Source organism: Drosophila hydei, unplaced genomic scaffold (genome assembly GCF_003285905.1).
Source record: "Drosophila hydei strain 15085-1641.00,03,60 unplaced genomic scaffold, DhydRS2 tig00000355-arrow-arrow-pilon, whole genome shotgun sequence".
NCBI lineage: Eukaryota > Metazoa > Arthropoda > Insecta > Diptera > Drosophilidae > Drosophila > Drosophila hydei.
Genome location: NW_022045715.1, coordinates 15,800 through 37,639, shown reverse-complemented (window position 1 = coordinate 37,639; position 21,840 = coordinate 15,800). Strand labels below are relative to the sequence as shown.

The window sequence follows — 21,840 nt, the reverse complement described above, 5'->3', positions numbered from 1 at the left end:
AATTTGTTTTCCAAATTTTAGTCATTAAATATTCTAGCTGGCATATGTAGTTGTTAAATAGGCACACACACCTACACACATACACACACACACCCCCGTTAACTAAAGCAACCTTTCATAGCTGCAAAACAGACATTTTTGTTTTCGTTCCATTTTAATTTTTTTTAAATTATTTGAAATTTTGGGGCATTGTTTCAACTGCACAACAACATCAACATCAACATCAACATCAACAACAATAATAAAAAGAAAACAAAAAAATACTTTTAAAGTCGAAAATCGAATTTTGCATTCATTTGAATAAACGTTAAAGACTTCACGCGTTATGCAACACTGCACACTTAACGAAGACGCGCTGCAACCAGGACAGCCAGCAGCAGTATTTGGTTCATCGTTTCTTTCGCTCGCTCTTTGAATACATTTTGCACGCGCTCTCCCTCACACACACACACACGCACACGAACACACACATAAATAAATATCATATATTAAATATGCACAGTTTATATATTACAACAGCAGCAACAACAACTAGAACAAAATGCAAGATGTGTTTTTTTACTCTATCAGTTTGGTGTCCGAGAAAAAGACATTTATTTTATACACAAAAAAAAAAAAGAAAAACAAAAGCAAATATATATAAATAATATAAATATAACTATAAATATAAATATATATATATAAAATAATACTAAAAGTGAACATTTCCTAATATGAGATTCCATTCATTAATTTTCCTGCTGTCTGATTACATTTTACAACTATTTAATAATTACACATTGTATTTATTTAAAAAAAAAAAGCAACAAAAAACAACAAAAAAATGGCCACAAACTGTATTTAATTTGTATTAATTTATTTAAAAATAACAAATCGCACCAAAACCAATTTACGTATTGCTAAAAAATATTTGTTACTTCAATTAAACATAAACAAAAAACAATTTATGTCAACTTTATTTTTTTTTAACATATATTTAATTTCCTTTTTTTTTGTCTTAGTTTTAGTTGCAAAGAATTTACGAAGACGTCAATTTTTCCAGTCGATCTTCAGCTTATCTATGAAAAAAAACCCTATTGTAACTCTCTCTAAATAGATCTATTTAAGAAACGACTTTGGCGAGAAACGTAAAGAAAAAAACACTTTAAGTGCAGTTGAGATTGTTTTTTTTTTTAAATATTTTTTATGCATTTCTTGTTTAGCATTTTAAAGTTATTTACTAATATTTATTTTATATTTAATGCTTATCTAACAAAGACGATAAAAGACACTGAAAACAAAAAAAAAAAAAAACAAACTAAAATAAAATAAAATAAACTGCAAAAGATATATAGAAACTTATGTGGCAGATCTGTTGTAGCTTAACCAAAATCGCCCGCCCCAAAAAGCAAAACTAAAAACATATTTAAACAAATTAATTAAATTCTGTTATTGATGGCATTTCTCTCTAAGAAAATGGGCAAAAACAGGTCCTACTTACTATAAATATAAAGTATGAAGAATGAAAATGGTATAACTAATCGTATTTTTTTTAGACTCCGCAGAAAACTTGTTTTAAACAATTTAAATAAAAAAATTAAAAAAGTGTGCTTCGATATTACGCAGTATAGAAAGAAAAAGAAAAACTAAAACTAAAACTTAATTTAAAACGTTAGGCATCTGACTCTAATAATGTATTATTAAATATAAATATTAATTTATATTGTAATAAAACTGAATGTAAACAAAAACGAAATTGTTCTTCAAATTTCTTCTCGCTTCAGATGGGTATTCCAATTGGAAAGTCTGCGGGGCTTTGAAACGGGCGCGAAGTGCTTTAGTGTTGCACAACGCTTCAATAGTAATCGATATTTGCTATCATTCATACAAATGTAGCTTACAAATATTTATGCATATAAATGCTTAATACATGTAAAATATACAATTTATATGCATATTCTATGTATATATTTATATAAATTTATTCAAAATCCAAATCGATTATAAATGCGCTTTGGTTGCAGTATCTTTACAGTATTTTTCGATAGGCGATAATTGTAGATTTTTCTTGAGCATTTTTACGCCTTATGCATGCGGTCACACTGTTGACGTGCAGTCGCAAAAAACTTTCGTTGTGTTTTGGTCTGGTCGTTGCCGTCGCGTTGCGCGTTTCGTCCATTCGTATCTGCTGTGTGTTTATTTTATTCGCGTGCGCAACAACAACAACAGCAGTAGCAACAACATTTAGCGTTCTTTATTAAATTGTGTTAAGCTAATAAAAACAGTGTTCAACGCACGTCTTTTTTTAACAGTTGCTTTATTTTTTCGTGTGCGACAATAACCGGTGCAGAAGCAAAGCAAAAAAAAAAAAGATTTGCAATCAAAATATACAAATACGAACTACGAAATACTCAGCAGTGGGTGACAAGTGCACAAATAGGGGTTGCAAATTTTTCCAATACAGGTGCGAGAGAGAGAGAGAGAGCGAGAGAGAGATTGTGTGTTTTTGCCGTGGAAGTTGGCCGTAACAAAAACAAATCGTAGCTTCGTTCTTCTTCGCCAGGCACCTAAATTGAAGAACTCCCCCCACCCCCTCGATCCTAGTCGGCCAGCAAGCAACCACCCAGCCACCCCCTCTCAGCTGCGTGTGCCGCGTGCCATGCGTGACCTCGGCACCAAAATGGCCGAGCTTAAATTTGAGGCTCCACTGGCGAAGTTTGAGGAGACGGATGAATGGGGCGGCTGCGATTTCATTTCCAATCAGAATGCACTAAATGACACGCTGAACTTGAATCTCAGCTCCAATCGGAATCAGAAGGATGGCAACGCCAAGCAGCAGCAGGACAAGCTGCGCCTGCTCGAGGATGCTGTGCGCGATGCGCACATCAGCAAAAATGGTGCAGTGGCAGGTGGAGCTAGCCCTGGCAGTGGCGTTGGCGCTGAAGCTGGTGGCAACATTAGCCCCAATTGCAATACGCAAAACCTTACGGAACTGGGCTTGATCGACGCCCCGGCCGCCGGCCAGGATAAGCGGGGCGGCGACAATGTGGACAACTTTACGGAGACTTTTGGCGGCAGCCTCGAGGATCTGGTCAATACGTTCGATGAGAAGATCACCAAATGCTTTGGCAACTACGAGGAGAACGTCGAGGAGCTGGCACCGGTTCAGGTGCGCAGCCAGGAGGAGATCATGAACGAATGCCAGTAAGTAAACCAAGTCAGTTTATCCAGATCGAACCGTTGTTGAGCTTTACACCTAAAAGCGGCCACTGGAAAGCTTTGGCATTAAATTAGGCGCTTCAATGGGTATAGGGAGAAGCTGGAAGACCAGATTAACTGGAAGAGCTTGGAAGCTGGAGGAGTAAAGAATCTGACAGATCAAAGAAGCTTAGAAGATTCGATGGAAGCTAAAAGAGAGACAAGTCTGGAATAGTTGATATGCTGGAAGACAGAAAGAGCTTTCAGAGTTTCAAACTTAGCCTTAATTGTCAGATACTTCCTCAAGCTTTAAGCTTTGATAAAGATTGGAGCAGCTTCCCAGAGTTGACTTCCAGTTTTCCAATGCTTGGAATCTACTCAAGCTGAACTTGAAGCTCTAAGCTACTGAAAGCTTAAAGCTACTCTTATGCAAAGCTTTTTTTCAAGCAAGTCCTCAGATTTGATTGTGATGCGTTTGCTATCTAATTTAAAGCTTTGCTTACGAGTTAAAGCCCAAATATGTCTTAAAGCTCTGGATTTCATTAGCTTTTTTGGTCTAAACTGAACCGGTTTGCATTCTCTCCCTCTCCCTCTCTCTAATATATGTTAATAAAGTTACATAAAATGCATTTGGCTATGTTTTTGACATTTGGACAAGGCGCATGCGCCAGCTGAGCAACCCCTCGGTCCCTGTCTGAACCAACCCTGGCGCCAAATAACTACGTAATCCTGTCGACAGGGGGTGGGCGGCAGCAGACGGGGCGAAGCACCATTGTTGGATCGATAAAAGACTCCGACTGTGTTCCTCTCTCTCTCTCTCTCTCTCTCTCTCTTACTCTCTTTGAGCACTTCCATCTCGAGGCATTTGCTGCATCCCAATTGAATGAATGGCAACCCTTGACCAGCGTCTAAGCGGAAGCGCAGCCCCAATCCCCTTTTATCAAAACAAAACAATTCAATGATAAGTTGAGTGGGGCCGAAGGGACGGGGGAAGTCGCAATCAGCGCTTGTCAAGCAAAGCAATTGCAAAAGCTGAAATTGGCTTCGTTTTCCAGTGCGTAGATCATAAATCATAACAACAGTAGAAGCAGCGATGTTGACGTCGACGTCGGCGTCGGCAGCTGAGTTGACCGTTGATAAAAAGTACTCGTAAGTGCATTTGCCTGGAAAGCTAAGAGAGCAGGAAATGCATGCAGCGCCAAATAAGTGGAAGAGAGCGGGAGAGCAGCTGAGCGAGTGCTGCCACTGTGTCAGGCTAAGTGTTGTTGTCGCTGACATCAGTCAATAAATTTGATAATCAGCTGCAACTTAACGAATCATTCGCTCTTTTCGTTAGTGTGTGTGTGTGTGTGCGTGTGTATCAATTAGTGCAAACGCACGCATGCACATACATACATATTCATGAGTGCAAACAATGAATAATGTGTATAAATTTATAATGATTCTACTGCACGCAAATCTGAATGCAAATCGTTGGCAATCAACAAAACAAATAAAAACACTTAAGCACTTTTCATCATGCCGTTTTCTTCACTGATTTAATGAGTCGTTTGCATTTTGTTTTGGTTAGTATAGGTTTGATATGTCTCACCATACGGCAACTATTGAATATGAGCCGCACTCACACTCCCCCTCTCTATTGCTTTCTATGCCATTCTTTTTGACTTCTTGTTTTTCATTTTTTTTTATAAGCTTCCCACGCCTGGTTAACATTAGGCGCTGAGAGCGCGCACCCTTTGCCCTCACACTCGCACTCACAGTCATGCCGCTGGCGCATTGCACTGCTTTAACTGCTTTGGTTTTTTTCAGCAGCAGCTGTGCTGCTCTCACTGTTACGCACCGCGTATAGTGATGCAGCGTGCTGTGTGAATGCTTCGCTGCTTAACTTACTGTTATTGTCAGCATTATATTTCTTTTGTTTTTGTTCTTGTTTACCTGCGCATCAAGTGCGTCAAGTGACGTACTGCAAGCCAAGCATTTTGTCAATGTTTACGTTAACTATTACTAAAAATATGCTCTCTCTCTCTTGCTTTCAGTCGTTCTGTTTTGAACGAAGGTCGAGCATTGTCTTTGCTCATGCATGTGTGCATGTGCATGTGCATTTGCATGTGTGTGCGTGTGCGTGTGACATTTGACGAAGGTCTCATCCAAGTCGAGTATTTTCTGCGCCGAAAGCTGCTGCTGTCGATTCTTCTTCTTACTATTCTTCTTCTGTCTCGCAGCATTTTTTACATTTACGTTGTTGTACCGCAACAGCAACACGCTTAACGCTTTGGTAACTCTACACAGGCGATAAAATAAATAAATAACAAGAACAGCCGCAACGGCAAAGGCAACGGCAACAGCAACATTCGCGGCTCGGCAAACTTTTTGCGGCATTTTTGCGTCGCAATAGCCACAGCAACAACAACAACAACCGTCTATACTGGGCGAGAGGCATGACTTAGAAAAACACACTTGAAAATCAATTAACTGAGTCTGCTCGACTGACAAATGCCCTGCAAGCAAAACATTTGGAAAATAATGAAGTTTCTATAAAAAAAAATGTAATGGAATGAACTAGTGATCAGCTGTTCTTTGCTCATAAACCATTGAACGTGAGGAACAAGTAAAATTGTGCAATTGATTGGAATGAACTAGTTAACATATTCATTGATCTGTCGTCAATTGTAAGGAACAAGTTCAATTGAACAACTACATCAAAATGAGCCAGTGAACTTATACACTGCTCATTTTTCATGCACTCATTGAATTGAGCAATCATCAAACTGAACTAGTGAACTTATTCATGTTCAAGTTCATGAGAGATTTGTTCCTTAAACTATTCGATTGATTATGAATTAACGTTCATGAACTGCTGAACTAACTAAGCTCAAGGCTCGTCATCAAATGTTTGTTGCTTAGTCGATCACACCCCACTGCTATCTTCAGTTTCTGTTTATTGATTAGCGGAACTTTGAAAAAATAAACCCGAGTTGCATACGATATATGAGATTTGCCAAATTTGCTTCACACAGCGCTTAAATGGAACCATTAACTGCGAGTTTATTCTGTTGAGTTGCTGTTGTTGTTGTTGCATGTGACGGCAACATGAAAAAACAGTCGCATTTCTGTGTCACTTAAGCGCTGACCATATGCGCCATGCCAGACTGTACAGTATGCACACATATGGCTCGAACCCGCCAGTTGGTCAGCAGTTTGTGGGCCCCGGCTTTCCGGTTTGGTCAGTCAATTGGCCGCACTGTGCGGCACACGCGACACCGACCAACCCCCAACCCCCAACCCCCAGCCCCCACCGTCCCCTGTTCAGTGCCCACTGCCTTCTCCCCGCACACCGTCCTCCAGCTAGACATAATCTGATTTGTGACACAACTTTTATTTTCTCTATGATTGCATTTTGCTTTTCATTTCGTGTCAATTTTTCTTTCGTCTTTGCTGATGCAATTGACCGCAGCTTGGAGCTGGAACTGGAATTGGAATTTGTATTGGAATTGGAACTGGAAGTGGAACTGGAACTGGCTGTCGGCCAGCAGCTGCCAGCTGGCGACCTACTTGTGTGCGCCTAAGTTCAATGTCCTGTCGCCAAAATCCTGCCTGCATCTCGCCTCGAAGCGTGCTTGGAAACGGCTAAAAGAAAAAAACCCGTTCTTAGCCAAATCGTAAATCGTGGCCTGCCTCTCGCATGATGTGTGGGCCATTCACGCCGACAGCCTCCATAAATATGCAGCAGCAGAACTCGAACAGTTCCACGTTGCCTGTCAATGTCTGAGCAAACACTTTTGACACTGTGGTCAAATGCGTCTTGTCTCGCCCAGCCGCATGTTAACATTTAGCAGCCAGCTGTGAGTTCCATAAATCAATTCGAGAGCTTTGTCTGTGGCTGGAGGAAAAACTCAACATCTTTTTGTTGGCGTTAAAATGCGTGTTAACATTTGACAGGCAGCTGTGGTTTGTGGTTATTAGACTAGCTAATAGACCTTTGACACTGCGATCAAATATTTTGTATAGTTTGAACCGCACTTAATATTTAACAGGCAGTTGGGGACTGAAAATCGATTGTGGTTGCTGCTGCTAGTAATCATGTTATTATTTAACACTCAGTTAAGCTACAAATATATCGCAATGCGTTAAACTTGAATATAACTTTAACTACATGCTAATATTTGACACGAAGCTCAAGTCCAGCTGAATCTTTGCTATAAAATGGAGTCAACACAGCTGGGAAAGGGTTTTTGTGTCGTTGTCAAATGTTACTCAGCAAACAGTTTAGCAGGCAGTTCAATATTTAACATTTACTTTAACTGTTACTGCTCACTTTAACACGAAGTTCGCTAATTTTAGCCAAGCTAAGAGCGCTTACTGCATTCATTGGCCTCCTGACTTCAGATCGCATTGCCTTTTGTGCGTTCGGTTTAATCAATTATGCAAGTCGACTGCCTGCCAACTATAAATACCCAATTGAGAGCTCATATTACAGAAGCAGATACAGCCAGGGGTAGGCGAAGGGAGAGGTTGGGGTGACGGTTGGGTCAGCCTTGAAGCACAGCACATATCCTGACACGGCGACTGACTGGAACAATAATCAAATTGTATAAATTTAGACGGGGGTAGTTTTTGCAATGGCAACAACAAACGCCGCTCCAACCCCCAACTGCCCTGCGAGGTCGAGGGTCGTATGAGTCATGCGGCAGGAGCATAACATGGCGTATGCGTGTTACGAAAGCAACAGAGCGACACAGAGAGAGAGAGGGAGAGAGAGCGAGAGGGAGGAAGCGTAGGAGTGGGAGGCAGCATACATGCCAGCAGTTGACAGACCTGCTGCTAGAGCCTTGTTTAGATACGTTGTTGTTGTTGTTGTTGTTGTTGTTGTTGTTGTTGTTATTGGGGTTGCTTGAAAGTCATTTCCTGTCCAAGCGCAAAATTTGCTAAGGGACATTAACCTCTTGCAGTGAGCTTGAGCTAATTGTGCTGTGCTCCGAAATCGAAATTAAAAGATACAAATACAGTGAATACTCGCTAAAACGTTATTGTAAAACTAGAAACAATTTCATTTGAAGATGCATTGAGACAGATACAGATATAGATACAGATACAGATATAGATACAGATACAGTTACAGTTCAAGTTAATATATGCAGATTCAGGCACAGATACAGATACAGATACAAAATGCCAGCCACAGATACAGATACAAAATGACTAATCAAGTGAGGCTCGCAAGCCTCAAACTGCGAATCGACTAACCTACGGCTATTACATCATCAAACAACAACGTGAACAGTAAATGCCATTTGAAATGAGCAATATATGTAGAGAGAGAGAGAGAGAGAGAGATAGAAGAGAAGCAGCAGACGAAGAAGAATAACTGTCAAGGACAACGCCAAGCCGGCGGCAACAAAGCGGCCCGAAGCCAAAAACATTTCGTGAATCGTTTCGCATCAATTATATAAATGCTTGAAATTGAAAAAGGGTTTGTGCCAAATTGAATTGGCACTTCAGTGGCCGGCACACCCGCTAAGCCCTCACCTGGCCCATTAGTTGGCTTGCCAAGGCAACGGCAAGCCTCTCCAATACGACATTTATGACAAGAGCTGCACAAGAGCAGCCATTCAATAAGTCAACTCAAACTGAAGACAGAAATAGCTAAGGGAATATCACATATGTGTATATATATTTATATATATATATATATATATATATATATGTATATATATATATATATATATGTATATAGTTGTTTTTATAAAAATAGTAGTGCGACTGAGTGTGTTCATAAAAATAGTAGTGCAGTAAGTCGAAGAGCTTGGCAAATAGAACTTAACTTTTCCAATTCATATGTGCATATAAATATATAATATGATTATTATGATTATTGTTCCATTGCGATAGATATATATTAAATATCAACAATAAGTAAACTAAACTAAAATCAATTTATAGACAAACATAGCTGTTCATAAAAATAGTAGTGCGACTGAGTGTGTTCATAAAAATAGTAGTGCAGTAAGTCGAAGAGCTTGAGAGAGAATAGAACTTAACTTTTCCAATTCATATGTGCATATATATATATATACTATGATTATTATGATTATTGTTACCTTTCGATAGATATATACTAAATATCAACAATGATTAAATTAAACTAAACTCAATTTATAGATAAAGATAGCTGTTCATAAAAATAGTAGTGCGACTGAGTTTTGAGTGCATAAAAAAAATATTGCGACTGAGCTCAAAATGCAATTTAATGCAAATAACTTGAAACAAATATTATAATCAGCCTATTTTGTAATTAATTTAAATGTATTTTAGTTACAATCTTAGCCTGAGAAAGACAAATTAAACGAAATGTAGTCGTTTCTAGAGGCTGCTATATATACATATAAACTGCCATCATAACGGTATTTATAGCTTATATGTTCAGCAACTCGATTAATCATAGTCAAATTAGCTCAGCAGGCCAAATGGAGTTCAATTCTGCGCTGCTCTATGAGCACTTTCTGGACAATTTGTCGGCAACGGCGATCGCCAGTGGGATTTGAGTTATGCGTGCTGGGCTTGATTGATTGGCTGCATAATGATCATTAAGGGGCGATCAAAATAGTTGTTATTTTTGGTTTCGCTGGTTTTCCTTCTCTTTTTGGTCGCATTTGCCGTTTGGGCCATTCGCATTTATGGGCCACATAACTGACAACAGTTACGAAGCTCATTTGGCTTCACTGCCGCTTGGCCCTCTCGCTGCTAATGGCCTATTTATAAGCAACAAAAAAAGGGGTAGAGAGAGGGAGGGGGGGGAATAACTATAAAATAAACCACAATTTTAACAACAACAATAACAATGTTCAAATCAAGCATAGAAAAATATTAAATAACAAGTGAGCTAATAGCACCGACTGAATAATACCCGTTCACAATTCCAACACAGTCAAAATCTGAAGAGGTCTATATCTGGTATATATATTACTAAATGCTAGCAAATTGCACTAGTCTCTAGCATCGGTAGTGGCTTGTGAACAGCCAGACGGACATTGCACAAAGCCAATATACTCTTTGCAGCTGTTGAGCGGGTATAAGCAGCCCATTTGTGGCAGCTTAAAGAAGCTAAATATTGTGAAATATACATTTCTTAATCATGCTGATCTAGTCTATATATATCTAGTAGTCAATGACTGTTCAACAAAGCAATATGCTCGCTTTGCAGCTTGTGAACGAGCAAAATAATTAAAAATTTAAATAAAAAAAAAACTACTAAAAATCAGCCTTGAAGCCCCTTAGGGACTGATACGAATGTTATGAGGCGTTTGTCACTGCTGTTGTCCTCATTTTGTGCATCCGTATCTGTGCATCCGTGTATCTGTGTATCTTTGTATCTGTATCTTAGCAGCTCGTTGTGTGGTGCCAACGCAAAGTGTGAAGAACTAAATTTAGAATGCGCTTTGATGTGTTTGCCATGCATTTTCGTGCTTAGTTTCGGTCTCAGTTTTCCCAAACGTAATCCAGCATCATATTTATATATATATATATATATTTAACTCTGTATATATCTATATTTATGTGCATTATTTGTTATTTATTTATAATTCATGTCGAGGTATTTGAGCAATATCAACGTAATGTGGGGAGCAGCTAAAACTTTCACACTCTTGCACAATGCACAATGAAATGTTGAAGAAATGTTTGCTGCGCCTCTCCCTCTCTCTCTCTTACTCTAACTTTGTGGCCTTACAGCTATGTCAGATTGTTGGCAACAAGTTGACAAAGCTTTTGTGTTTTTTATGCAGTTTTACGCTTTTATGATTCATATCAAAGTCATCAAGCTGAAGGGCGCTCGATTACTAAGGCTTTAGACAGCACTCAGCCTGCAATTCATTGGCAGAGCATACAGAATTTGTCATGCTCCCACTCTCGGCCTCCCTCTCCCTGCCCCTCTCTCTCCATCCCTTTGCGACTAGTGCCGAAAATAAAACATGTGAATGTAGCGCTGCGCTTGAGTGAAAACTCGTGTGAACGAACCGCAGCGGCGCCGCGTGGAGCAGAGGCCCAATCCCTCGATTCATTATCGAAGCGGGGGCTTTAACATCCAACCATGGCTAAAATGTTGCATAAACTATTTATAATTCAAATAAAAGACAGCAACAACACTTTGAATATTATGCTAATTGGCCCATGGAATGCCTTTTTCACAATTAATCAAGGGAACCAATTTATTAGGCATTGGAATACGAGCCTATACACATACATACATGGCTATATATATGTATTTAAATACCTGGATATGTGGAGCTAATGGTGAACTTGTCTTCAATGAGTTGAAGTTGATCTTTCTTGCTTTCCTTTGCTTGGGCATTCGAATTACTTTTTATGGTCGTCATCTTTGGCCTGGTTCAAGCATGACAGAAGGGATGAGAGCAGTAAAGAGAGAGAGGAAAAGAGAGAGAGAGAGAGAGAGAAACAGCGAGAGTTAAAGGAAAGAAGAGAAAGTAGAAAGCTGGAAGGAAAGATAAATCAGAAGAAAGATATAAAGACAAGAAAGAGGAGAGAGAGAAGAGAGTGGGGGAGTAGAAGAGACAAGAGAAGACAGAGAGTGAGAGAGAGAGAGAGAGACAAAGATAACTATAGAAGGGTAGAGACAGAGGGAACCTAAGACAGAGAGAGAGAGACAGAGAGAGGGAAGTATAGAAAAAAAGATAGAGAGAGAGAGAAAAATATGGAAAGAAAGAGAGATAGAGAGAGGTATAAAGAGAGAGAGAGAGAGAGAGAGAGGGAAAATATATAAGAGTATATAGAAACAGAGAGAGAGAGAGAGAATTATGAATAATAATAGAGATAGAGAGAGAGAAGTATGAGAGATGGAGAGAAGAGGGAGAGAGAGATAACGAAAGAGAAGCATGAAAAAACAAAGAGATAATGAGAGAGAGAAAGAGAGTAAGAGAGCAGTGTGGCTAGACTGAAAGAGCTAATGAGAGAGAGAGGGAAGTAAGAGATAGAGAAATTGAGAAAGCTTGAGGCTATTCATAGTAAAGTAAACTGCATTTTCGTACAGTGTATTTGCACTGAAATTGTTTTTGAGACAAGCGAATCTACGTCGCGAGTTGCCCAGCAGCTTCTTTTGTGTTTTGAGTTTTAGAAAGTTGTTGGGACAGCAGGAAAGTAAAATTAAAATACAAAATAAGTTAAAGAAATAATACAATAGGCCAGAAGAAAGAAGAAGACATACATTAAAGAGATGCCAAGCACAATTAAATGCAAGACGAAACAAAATATAAAAAGAGGAAGAAGCCGAAGAAGAAGAAGAGGAAAACGTCAAATGTTGCGTGGGCGAAACGAAGTGAAGTCAAGTGAATGAAATGCGACGAGCGTTGGCGACTGAATATTCATCATGATCATGCTAATCGCAATCATCATGATGATCGTGATCGTGATGAAGACGGCGCTGTTGTCTGATTCATCAGCTGGACACAAATTGATTGCGTTATCTAAGTACCGCAATTAAAATTCATTAAAATATTTACGCATTAATTTTCATATGGCAATTGGGCAGCGGAACAATGGAATTGGCCACAATATGGGCGTGGCCATGAGCTCATTTCGTGGGCGTTGCCCTACCAACAAACAAACAACACAAGTAAACATGCTTTAGGCGGAAGTGACCGACTAGAAGATGCCAAGGATGTGGCAGAGGGTAGCAAAAGAAACTATAGATAATCGAAAGTATAGCTAAAATGAGGCATAAAGGGTAAATGGGTTGATAAATTATAGACTGTTGCTGACTAAGGCATGCTTGTATATAGCATATATAGTCTATAGTGACTTCTTAGATTTTGTGACTTTTGAGTTCCTTGAATACGCATGGAAGGACGAACATAGTTACAACGACAGTTTGTCATTCTGATCAATGTATATATATATATATATATATATATATATGTTTATAACTGTTACATAGTTGTGCACTCAAAGAATATACCCCGAGTTGCTATTTTCAATGGGAAGCGAAATAAAAAATGAATTTTTTGCTGCTGAAATTTAGCTGCTAATTGTCGCTGCACACAAGCCAAACATATGCCTCATGCATATCAACAGCCACACACACACACACACACACACACACACACACACACACACACACACACACACACACACACACACACACACACACACACACACACACACACACACACACACACACACACACAGATTCGATCACATCAGGTCAGGGTTGAGGCAGATAACACTCGTGCAGCATGTCGAAAGTAGAGTTCAGGGCTCAATCGTTTGTTCGTTGCGTTGATTTCAATGGGAGATGTGATCTATATAAATAGTGCCCCGAGAATTATGCGCTAATCGAGAAAGCAACACAAAAATTGATGTCTTAATTGCGGCGTTGATGGAAATTTATATGTGAGAAGTGTGCCTAAGCGTTGGAATGGGGGCAAATGGAAAACTTACCCAAAAGTCGACCGAAATGCGTTCAAAACTAAACAAAAAAAAAAAAAAACAAGCGATTAGAACTGTAATTTTAGCAGTTTGTCCCGATTTTTAAATAACAAAATAATAAAAAAAAGCAAAAAATTGAAATAAAAATTTTAACTTTAACTGAATGAATTCAGTTACGAAATACTTCGGAAAACTAGACACCTATTCGCACTTACGAGTTCAATTTGTTGTGATTTTTCTACACAAAATTTGCTTAAAATTTTTTAAAAATATTTTTAAATATTTTTAAATATTTAAAAAAAACAATGTGTGTGCATACCTTCAGCAAACTGATATTGAAATCGATAACAAAAATCGATTTAGTTTTTAAAAGCCTCAAACTAAGATGCAAACAGCTTCGGCTTAGCTCAGCTGTAGATATTAATATATTAGAAATTAGAGACAAAGAAAAGCTATTATATTATAATATATATTTTTACATATATGATATAATATCAGACTTGCCTCTGAAACGCCTAGCGAGCCAAGTATCAATGACATCATAGACAGCAGCAACGTTATTATGCTTGGAAAATTTCTTTAATAATTTCAGCTGAAATTGTTTGAGCTGCTAAAGACATCGCATATATATATATATATATATATATATATATATATATATATATGAATATATATGTGTATTTAATGCTTACATATTCATTTCTGGGGCGTAGAGCGGAAGTGTTTTATCGTATATCAAGTGATGCGTTCTGGATTCCTTATCAAGTGTTTTCGCTTATGCGAATGTGGGCAAATTCTGTTGCATTGCTAAGGAAATCGATGGAAATCATGCAGGTATATACCTGTATATACATAGTACGATTTATAGTCGAGTCAATAAGCTGTGGAGTGGAGTTAGGCTTAACCAGCTGTACGAGCTGCTTGTCTGTAGCAAATAAATGATCGATAAGTTTGCAAGGAATCGATATCTTTGGTATCTTCTGCCATTTGCGGCTTTGTCGTAGTTCAGGGTATCTGCTAGTCGTAGCCCACCAACTGAAGTCGTCCTACTTGTTTTCCCAATGCGTTTTACAACACTTACAAAAAGTGGCTAATCAGCTTGAGAGCAAATCACTTTCAGCTTGTTTCATTCACAATTTCATTTGCCAAGTGCACGCAAACGCCGATCGTCGCTCCAAATATTTAGCCCACACAAATTTATATATAAGAATTTACTTATAAATATATATATATCTCCATATATATATGTATATTTATATATATATCGATGTGTGTGCTGTAGAGACCTACATATAAATTAAATGGCGGCCTCGACACATGCCGCAGTCTGCCAACCCCATGCACCATTGACGTATGCATATATAGATATATATTCATAGATGTACATGTATATAGCTGTATGGCTAGAGGTGTGTGTGTGTGTGTGTGTGGGTGTGTTGGTGTGTCTGCGCACACACATTCATTTACCTGACGCATTTTTCCGAGTGTCGCCAACGATTTGCTCGTTTCGCTTGTTTCGCACATTTTTCATCTTTGCTGCTGCTGCTGATTTTTTGTTTGCTTAGTATATACCCTGTAAATGTGCGCCGCACAGTCCAACTTCACAAAGTCTGATAAGAATTTTCTTGAACTTTCCATGTGCACGTAAATAACGTAAAAATATTAGCGGAACGTCTGGAATCGAACACACTTATTCGATTATGCACCACAAAGTATGAAGCTAATATGCTTGGCTCTTTTGCCTCCTACATTACAGGGTATTTTGTGGTCGTATGTGCAGCATCCTCGACGTTTTATTTATTTACGTTGCTATTTGTAAACATCAAATGGAAAAACGACTTTTCTATGAAATATATAGAATTTATATGCCTGATCGGCAAATCGTCTATCAGTTGAGTAAACGTGTTGAAGTTCTTATTGCAAATAGTCACTAATTATCGATTGTCGTTTATCGAACTATCATATAATCGATTATCGATAAGCAGTTAAAAGTAATTCCTGGTTATCGGTTATTAATTATCGACTATCGATTGTTTATTACTGAGTACTCAGTGATTGATTAAACTAATTAATAGCTATCGGTTCTCGATTTTCTGTGATCAATTATCGATGATCGATTATCAGTAATCGCTGATTGATTAAGCTCCTCTATATTCAGTAATCGATTATCGATAAGCAGTCATCGATTATGCATTTAGTTGCTAGTGATCGTTTATTGATTATGAATTTTCGATTGTCGCTCAACAACTATCGATGATCGATTATCGATTATCGATTACCGATTACCGATTACCTGCTCAACAATTCAACAAGGTTATATTTTAACTGGGACATTACGATGCGGCAACTCGATTCACTTGCTTTTATTTTAGCAGTTTGTATTTACAGAAAGCAAGCAGAAAAGCACATTGAAAGCAATTTATGAAAGAGAAAAAAGAGGAGCACAAGAAATAACTCACTTCCAGCTAAACGAAACAGGCAGTCACACGAAATGAGAATGGAAATAAAAATGCAAATAAAAACACTAGGAAATGCCAAAAATTCCTAACACGAGCGTCATAAAATGTCAGAATTTCACAACATGAAATTGCAACGAGCTGCCAACGAGCCTCGCTCTGGTGCTGGGCGTGGGCGTAGAAGACGCTCGTGGCTAATCGGATGCACAAGTCTGTAATATAGTATAGAATAGGCCGGGTCAGCTCGCTTGATTGATGGGTCAATGGCGTGTGGCAAATTGTTTCTTCGTTACTTGAATAAGCCCGGCCTAAGCTGATCTGCTCGAGCTATTTGCAGAACAAATTCATTTCTAATTACGTGCCATAAGTAAATCGTTATAAATTACTCGTTAGTAGCTAGTGCTTGCTATAATTCGTTCAAAGTTACTTGTATCAACAGCTTTCTAGATCTTTAGCTCGTCATAAGTTACTCGTTATAAACGACTAAAATTTATATAAATTCTCTCCTCTCGTTGCTAATGAAGCTACTCGTTGCTAGAGGAGCTGCAAGTTCCTATTATACCTACTCGTTGCTAGAACTAGTTGTTATAGCAGCTACTCGTTGACATAGACGATACTCGCTGCTTTAGAACCTACTCGTTACTATCGCTGCTAGTCTTTGCTATTGAAGCTACTATAGCTACTATACTATATATATTATTATAGAACCTACTCGTTAATATAGAGACCAATAGAGAACCTACCCATTGCTGTCGCTGCTATAGAAGCTACTCGTTGCTATAGAACACAGCAACGAGTAGATAATCGCATTTACTCGCTGCTTTAGAACCTACTCATTGCTGTCGCTGTTATAGAAGCTACTCATAGCTATAAAAGTTACTCGTTGCTATTCAAGCTGCTAGTTATTATAGAGACTACTCGTTGTTATTCGTACTCTTTTGCAAAGCATCAACTCGTTGTTAAATAGCTTACTCAAAGCTACAAGCTACGTCTCGTCGCAATCTGTTTAAACGAGTCTTATTACAAGCAAACTCGTCAGACTCTCTACACGCTGGCTCTTGGCTAAAAAACTCGCATAGCTATCGAGCTACAACTACATCATAATCAGCTTCATTATCACCGAAGGCAGTTGAGATTGTGCTGCTCGCTCAAGCGTGAAATGCTCATCACGACGATGATCATCAGTGGCGAACAACATCAGCTAATTAACAACTACAGCAACGACACCCAAAGCAATTGCTCAAATGTAGAGCATGAATAATTGCGAGCAGAAGCAACCGACAATTGCAGAGTAACATAAAACCGAAATGCTGACAATTAAGTGATTGGCATTGATCGTGAAACTTGATAGCAACTGTGCCACACACACCATTTACATGCTCTCTCTCTCTCTCCCTCTCTCTCTCTCTCTCTCTCTCTCTCTCTAAATTTCTATCTCAAAAGCAGACAAACTGTCTGACGAGCTGCGCGTGGAGAAAGAGTCTGGGCAAAATGCCAATTGCAACTTGAGACATAAATTTGCATACCCTGCGCCTAAGTACATCTCTGATGTAGGGTATATCAATTCGAGCATAACACAAGTTGTAGTTGAAGGGTATCTTTAGGTCAAGCTCTCTCGATAGCATCTTCTGTTTCTGTTGCTTGAGCAGTGTCTCTAGTCTGGCTCTTTCGGCTTTCACTTGGGCAACTTTTTACAGGGTATTTGCCAGCCTGACAACTGTTGCCATAACATTTCAATTGCCTTGATTACATGCTGGGATATCTTTCAGTTGAAGACTCAACTGTTTCACTTTCATTTGCAGCACTCGCTATCCATCAGTGGCTTTTGTTTCTTTCTCAATTGCAAGCAGCTTTCTGGTCTGTTTCATTTCCCATTGTTCCGTTGCAGCAGCGTTTTATGTGCAATCAGAATTGGAATCAGGTTACAGGGCGTGCACTAGTAAAGCATTCAAAAGAATTCTTGCATTTGCTTGCATCAATTCGACTGTTTCGTTTCCAATTGTTTCTTCATTCCTTTCCAATTTGTCATCAATTTACAGTTACAGGGTATTACTGTACACATACTAGTGCACTGCGAAGCTCTCTTTGCATTGCTATCGAATTATAGAGTAACTTTTAATCGCACATGCTCCGCTGTTTCATTTCCCAATTGTTCCGTGCATGCTGCTTTCCTGCTACTACTTATGCCTAGACGTTACTCTAGCATTAGCAAACACATTTGGCGAAGTAAATCTTAGTGGGTGTGAGAGAAGGAGAGCGAGCGAGAGAGACTCTGTCACTGTTTCATTCCCAATCGTTTTCACTTGGCTGGTTTCCCTCTGCAATCTCAGCTGCCATCTTAATTGCATCTCATTTGCATGGCTCGTGCGTTGGGGCCTGTCTAATGGGGCATTTTATCAGGCGCTTAGCCGAGACAGCAACCAGTGCAAGGCAACCACCCAACCACCCCACCACCCAACCACCCAGCCAGCCAAGCAAACTGCTTTGGCCCGCTTAATCGTTGCCAGCTGCTTACTTAGCCTCCTCGTCTTGTAAGCCGTCGCCAAGGCACTTCTCAGTTTATTGTGCCACTTTTTCTCGCTGCTGCCCTTTTCTTTGTTTTTGTGGCTGTAAGTGGCACCACATTGCACCACACAGCTTGCGCCAATCGCTGCCTTTTGTTGCTCCTCTTGGAGTGGGCGGCATTTACTCATCCGGAATAAATAGCCAACAAAATTCCACCGGGCGCCGGCACAGGGGCCATTAAAAATGTGCATTTCAATTTATGGAACCACCCAACGCCCACCACCTACCGCCACACCACCAAAAAGCGCTGACCCACTGGTGCGAAATGAGCAGAAATAAGCGAAAACTAAAACAAAATCGCAGTGGGGCAAATCTTAAGTACTTTTTAAATAGTTTTACCAAATAGTTGAGACAAATTCCATTCGCCCCAGTGACAGCTGGCAGCTTTAAGTCTATATATATTCTCGATCTGCGGACTGAATTGGGCCATATCTATTTGCCCAGTGCCAATACTCTTAAGATCTTAGAGAAGATTTCCTTGTTTTGAATCATTTCTTTTTCCTTTCCTTCATTTCTGGGATGAATCCCTTTGCTCCTGGGGTTTCTCTCTTGTGATCTCTCCTTTTTTCCCTCTCTCTCTCTCTCTCTCTTTCAATAACTTCAATCTTCCTTTCTCTGTCTCTTCATTTCTATCTGTCTTCCTTTCTATTCACTCTCTCTTTCTCTGTATTTGTGTCTCTCTCTCTCTCTCTCTTTCTTTTTCTCTCTCTCGTCTTCTCTCGCGATCTTTGTATATATCTATCGTGCTCTCTCTCTCTCTCTGAACTACTAGTCTTTAGCTCTTCTAATTTCGCTCTATCGCTTTCTCCCTCTGTCTCTCTTATTCTCCAATCCTCTGTCTACGTGTTTCCCTCTCTCTCGCAGAAAGAATGAAACAGAGAAAGAAAGAGACATCAACTTTCCTACTTTGTCTCTTTCTTTCTCTCTGCCTTTCTTTCTCTCTCTCTGTCTCTCTCTCTCTTTCGCCTTCTTCCCCTCTTGCTTTTTATCTCATTCTTCCTCTCGCTCTCTCCCGTTTTACCTTTCCCTTTCTAACACTCTCTCTCTCCTTACCTCTTCTCCTTCTCTCTCTCTGTTTTTTTGGTTTCCCTCTACTGACTTGTCTCTGTCTTTCAGTTATCATTCTCTCACTTCTACCTTTTGCCTCCTTTATTCAATTTTTATTAAGTTCGAGCTGCTTCTTAGAGTGATTTTCTTCTTCTTCTATATGTATATATTTCTGATATTTGTTGATCATCATCTTGCAGAATGTGGTGGACCATAACTGGAAACTTTGGCAATATTCTGCCCATCGACTGGTCCAAGTCTTACACTCGCCAGATGCACATGCCGACCCTCAACCTGGGTCAGAGCCGTACAAAGCAGCAGCAGCAACAGCAGCGCAATCAGATGCAGCAGCAGCAGCAGCAGCAACAGAATCAACAGCAACAACAGTTGAACAGATTCGATCCACAGACTCCAGTGGATGAGTTTAACGACTTGGCCAGCGAGGATGAGGCGGTGGCCAATGATTTGGATATGCACGCATTGATCTTGAACGGCTTGAACGGGGATGCCGACGATCATCCCATTAAGACCGTGGAGGAGGTGATCAAGGAGATCGATGATATAATGGATGAGGCCGAGAGTCCGCTGGATGAGCCCGAGAACTGCGATTCGGAGGTCATTGAGAAGGCGCGCGAGGTGCTCGGCGCTCCGCTCTATGCAGAGAGTAAGTCTTTAGATCACACATATATTTGCTTTAGCTAAAGCTACTTGCACTTCTTGTTCATCTGTTGTAGAGCTGCAATACTTGAGCAGCACACAGCTAAACGAGCTGTACATGGAAATGGAGATGCTCATCCAGGAGCTGAGCGAGACTCTGATCAACGAGCTGGCGCTGCGCGACGAGCTCGAATATGAGAAGGAGCTGAAGAACTCCTTCATATCTCTGCTGCTGGCAGTCCAGAACAAGCGGCGACAATACCATGTCGAGAAGAAGCGCGGCAAATTCCAAGGTATATCCAAATCTGATATATATGTGTATATATATATAGAATTCTGTGCTAATGCTCATTTTGCATTCTCAATGCAGGCCCGGAGCCCAAATACTTGACTACAGTCATACCCTATCATCTGGAGAATGGCACACCCAACAATCAATCCTTGCAGGTCTTGATCAAAAGTAAGTGCAACAAGCAGCAGGAGGAACAATCGGGGAATAAACGATTGATATTCCCAGAAGATCAACAGTATACAACTTGAAGGGCACTTCAACGAAACTTGTAACCTTAGGATGTGGCATGGATGGGCGTGTCTGAGGCATCATAACTTATCGATTATAGATCAGAAAGAAAACATATTGATTAAGCTATGTATTTCCTGCTACCGAGTATGCCCCATGCGGCTCATGAACTTACCTCAACTAGCAGACATATCAGAGAGGCCTTGAAATAGTGTAAATTTGCATTCAGTACAGCAAGCATCAAGGCTTTATCTTAGATATTATCTAAATGTATTCTACATATCAAGTAAACATAAATCTTTCTACAAGTTTTGGATGTGGCTAGAAATGCAACGTTTTATAGATCGATTTGAGGCTTAAACAATGAATGAAGAATGAAGCTGCTATCGAAATGCAGCAAGGCAGTCTAAGCTGTGCCAAATTTATGCTGTTAGACAGTGCTCAAAAGCATATCAAAGTCTTACGCATACCTATATATCTGAATATCAAAAATATGTCTTAAGCTTTTCTCTATTTTTCGCTTGCAGTACTCAAGGCTATAAATGAGGATAGTCCAACAGTGCCGACGCTCTTGACGGATTACATTTTGAAGGTGCTCTGTCCCACATAAATGAATAAACAACAAGCAACAGCAACAACAACAACAACAACAACAACAACAATAACAGCAGCAACAACAGCAACAAAAACAAAAACAACAAAAAAAAAACAAAATATACGCTCTATCTCTCTGTCTGTGTTTATACGAGTATATATTATATATTATATTATATTTAATTAAATGTTTAGTTTATATTATATACCTTTAAATAATATATATATTATATATGCAAGATATGCGAATAATATATTCGCTATGATCCACAAAGACCCACTAACTAAAGCCCTCTCGCTATCGGCATGCCAAGGAGCAGGCGAGAACGAGAGAGCTCATAGCATAAATATAGAGAAAGCGAACGCTTTTTATGCAAAGCTCGCAGT

At 39.4% G+C, this 21,840-nt stretch overlaps 1 protein-coding gene across 2 annotated transcripts; it reads left to right on the top strand.

Annotated features, from left to right (window-relative positions):
- The first annotated feature begins 2,106 nt into the window (after nucleotides 1–2,106).
- LOC111597245 (fasciculation and elongation protein zeta-2) lies at nucleotides 2,107–21,529 on the top strand. 2 transcript variants are annotated; one of them, XM_023311842.2, is made up of 6 exons: nucleotides 2,107–2,443; nucleotides 2,543–3,183; nucleotides 19,883–20,346; nucleotides 20,417–20,632; nucleotides 20,710–20,799; nucleotides 21,387–21,529. In XM_023311842.2, the coding sequence occupies exons 2-6, from the start codon at nucleotides 2,639–2,641 to the stop codon at nucleotides 21,467–21,469; spliced, it is 1,398 nt and encodes a 465-aa protein (XP_023167610.2). In that variant the 5' UTR covers nucleotides 2,107–2,443; nucleotides 2,543–2,638; the 3' UTR covers nucleotides 21,470–21,529. The 2 variants fall into 2 exon arrangements, with proteins under 2 accessions (XP_023167610.2, XP_023167609.2); XM_023311841.2 differs by having other exon boundaries at nucleotides 2,107–3,183.
- Nucleotides 21,530–21,840: the final 311 nt, after the last annotated feature.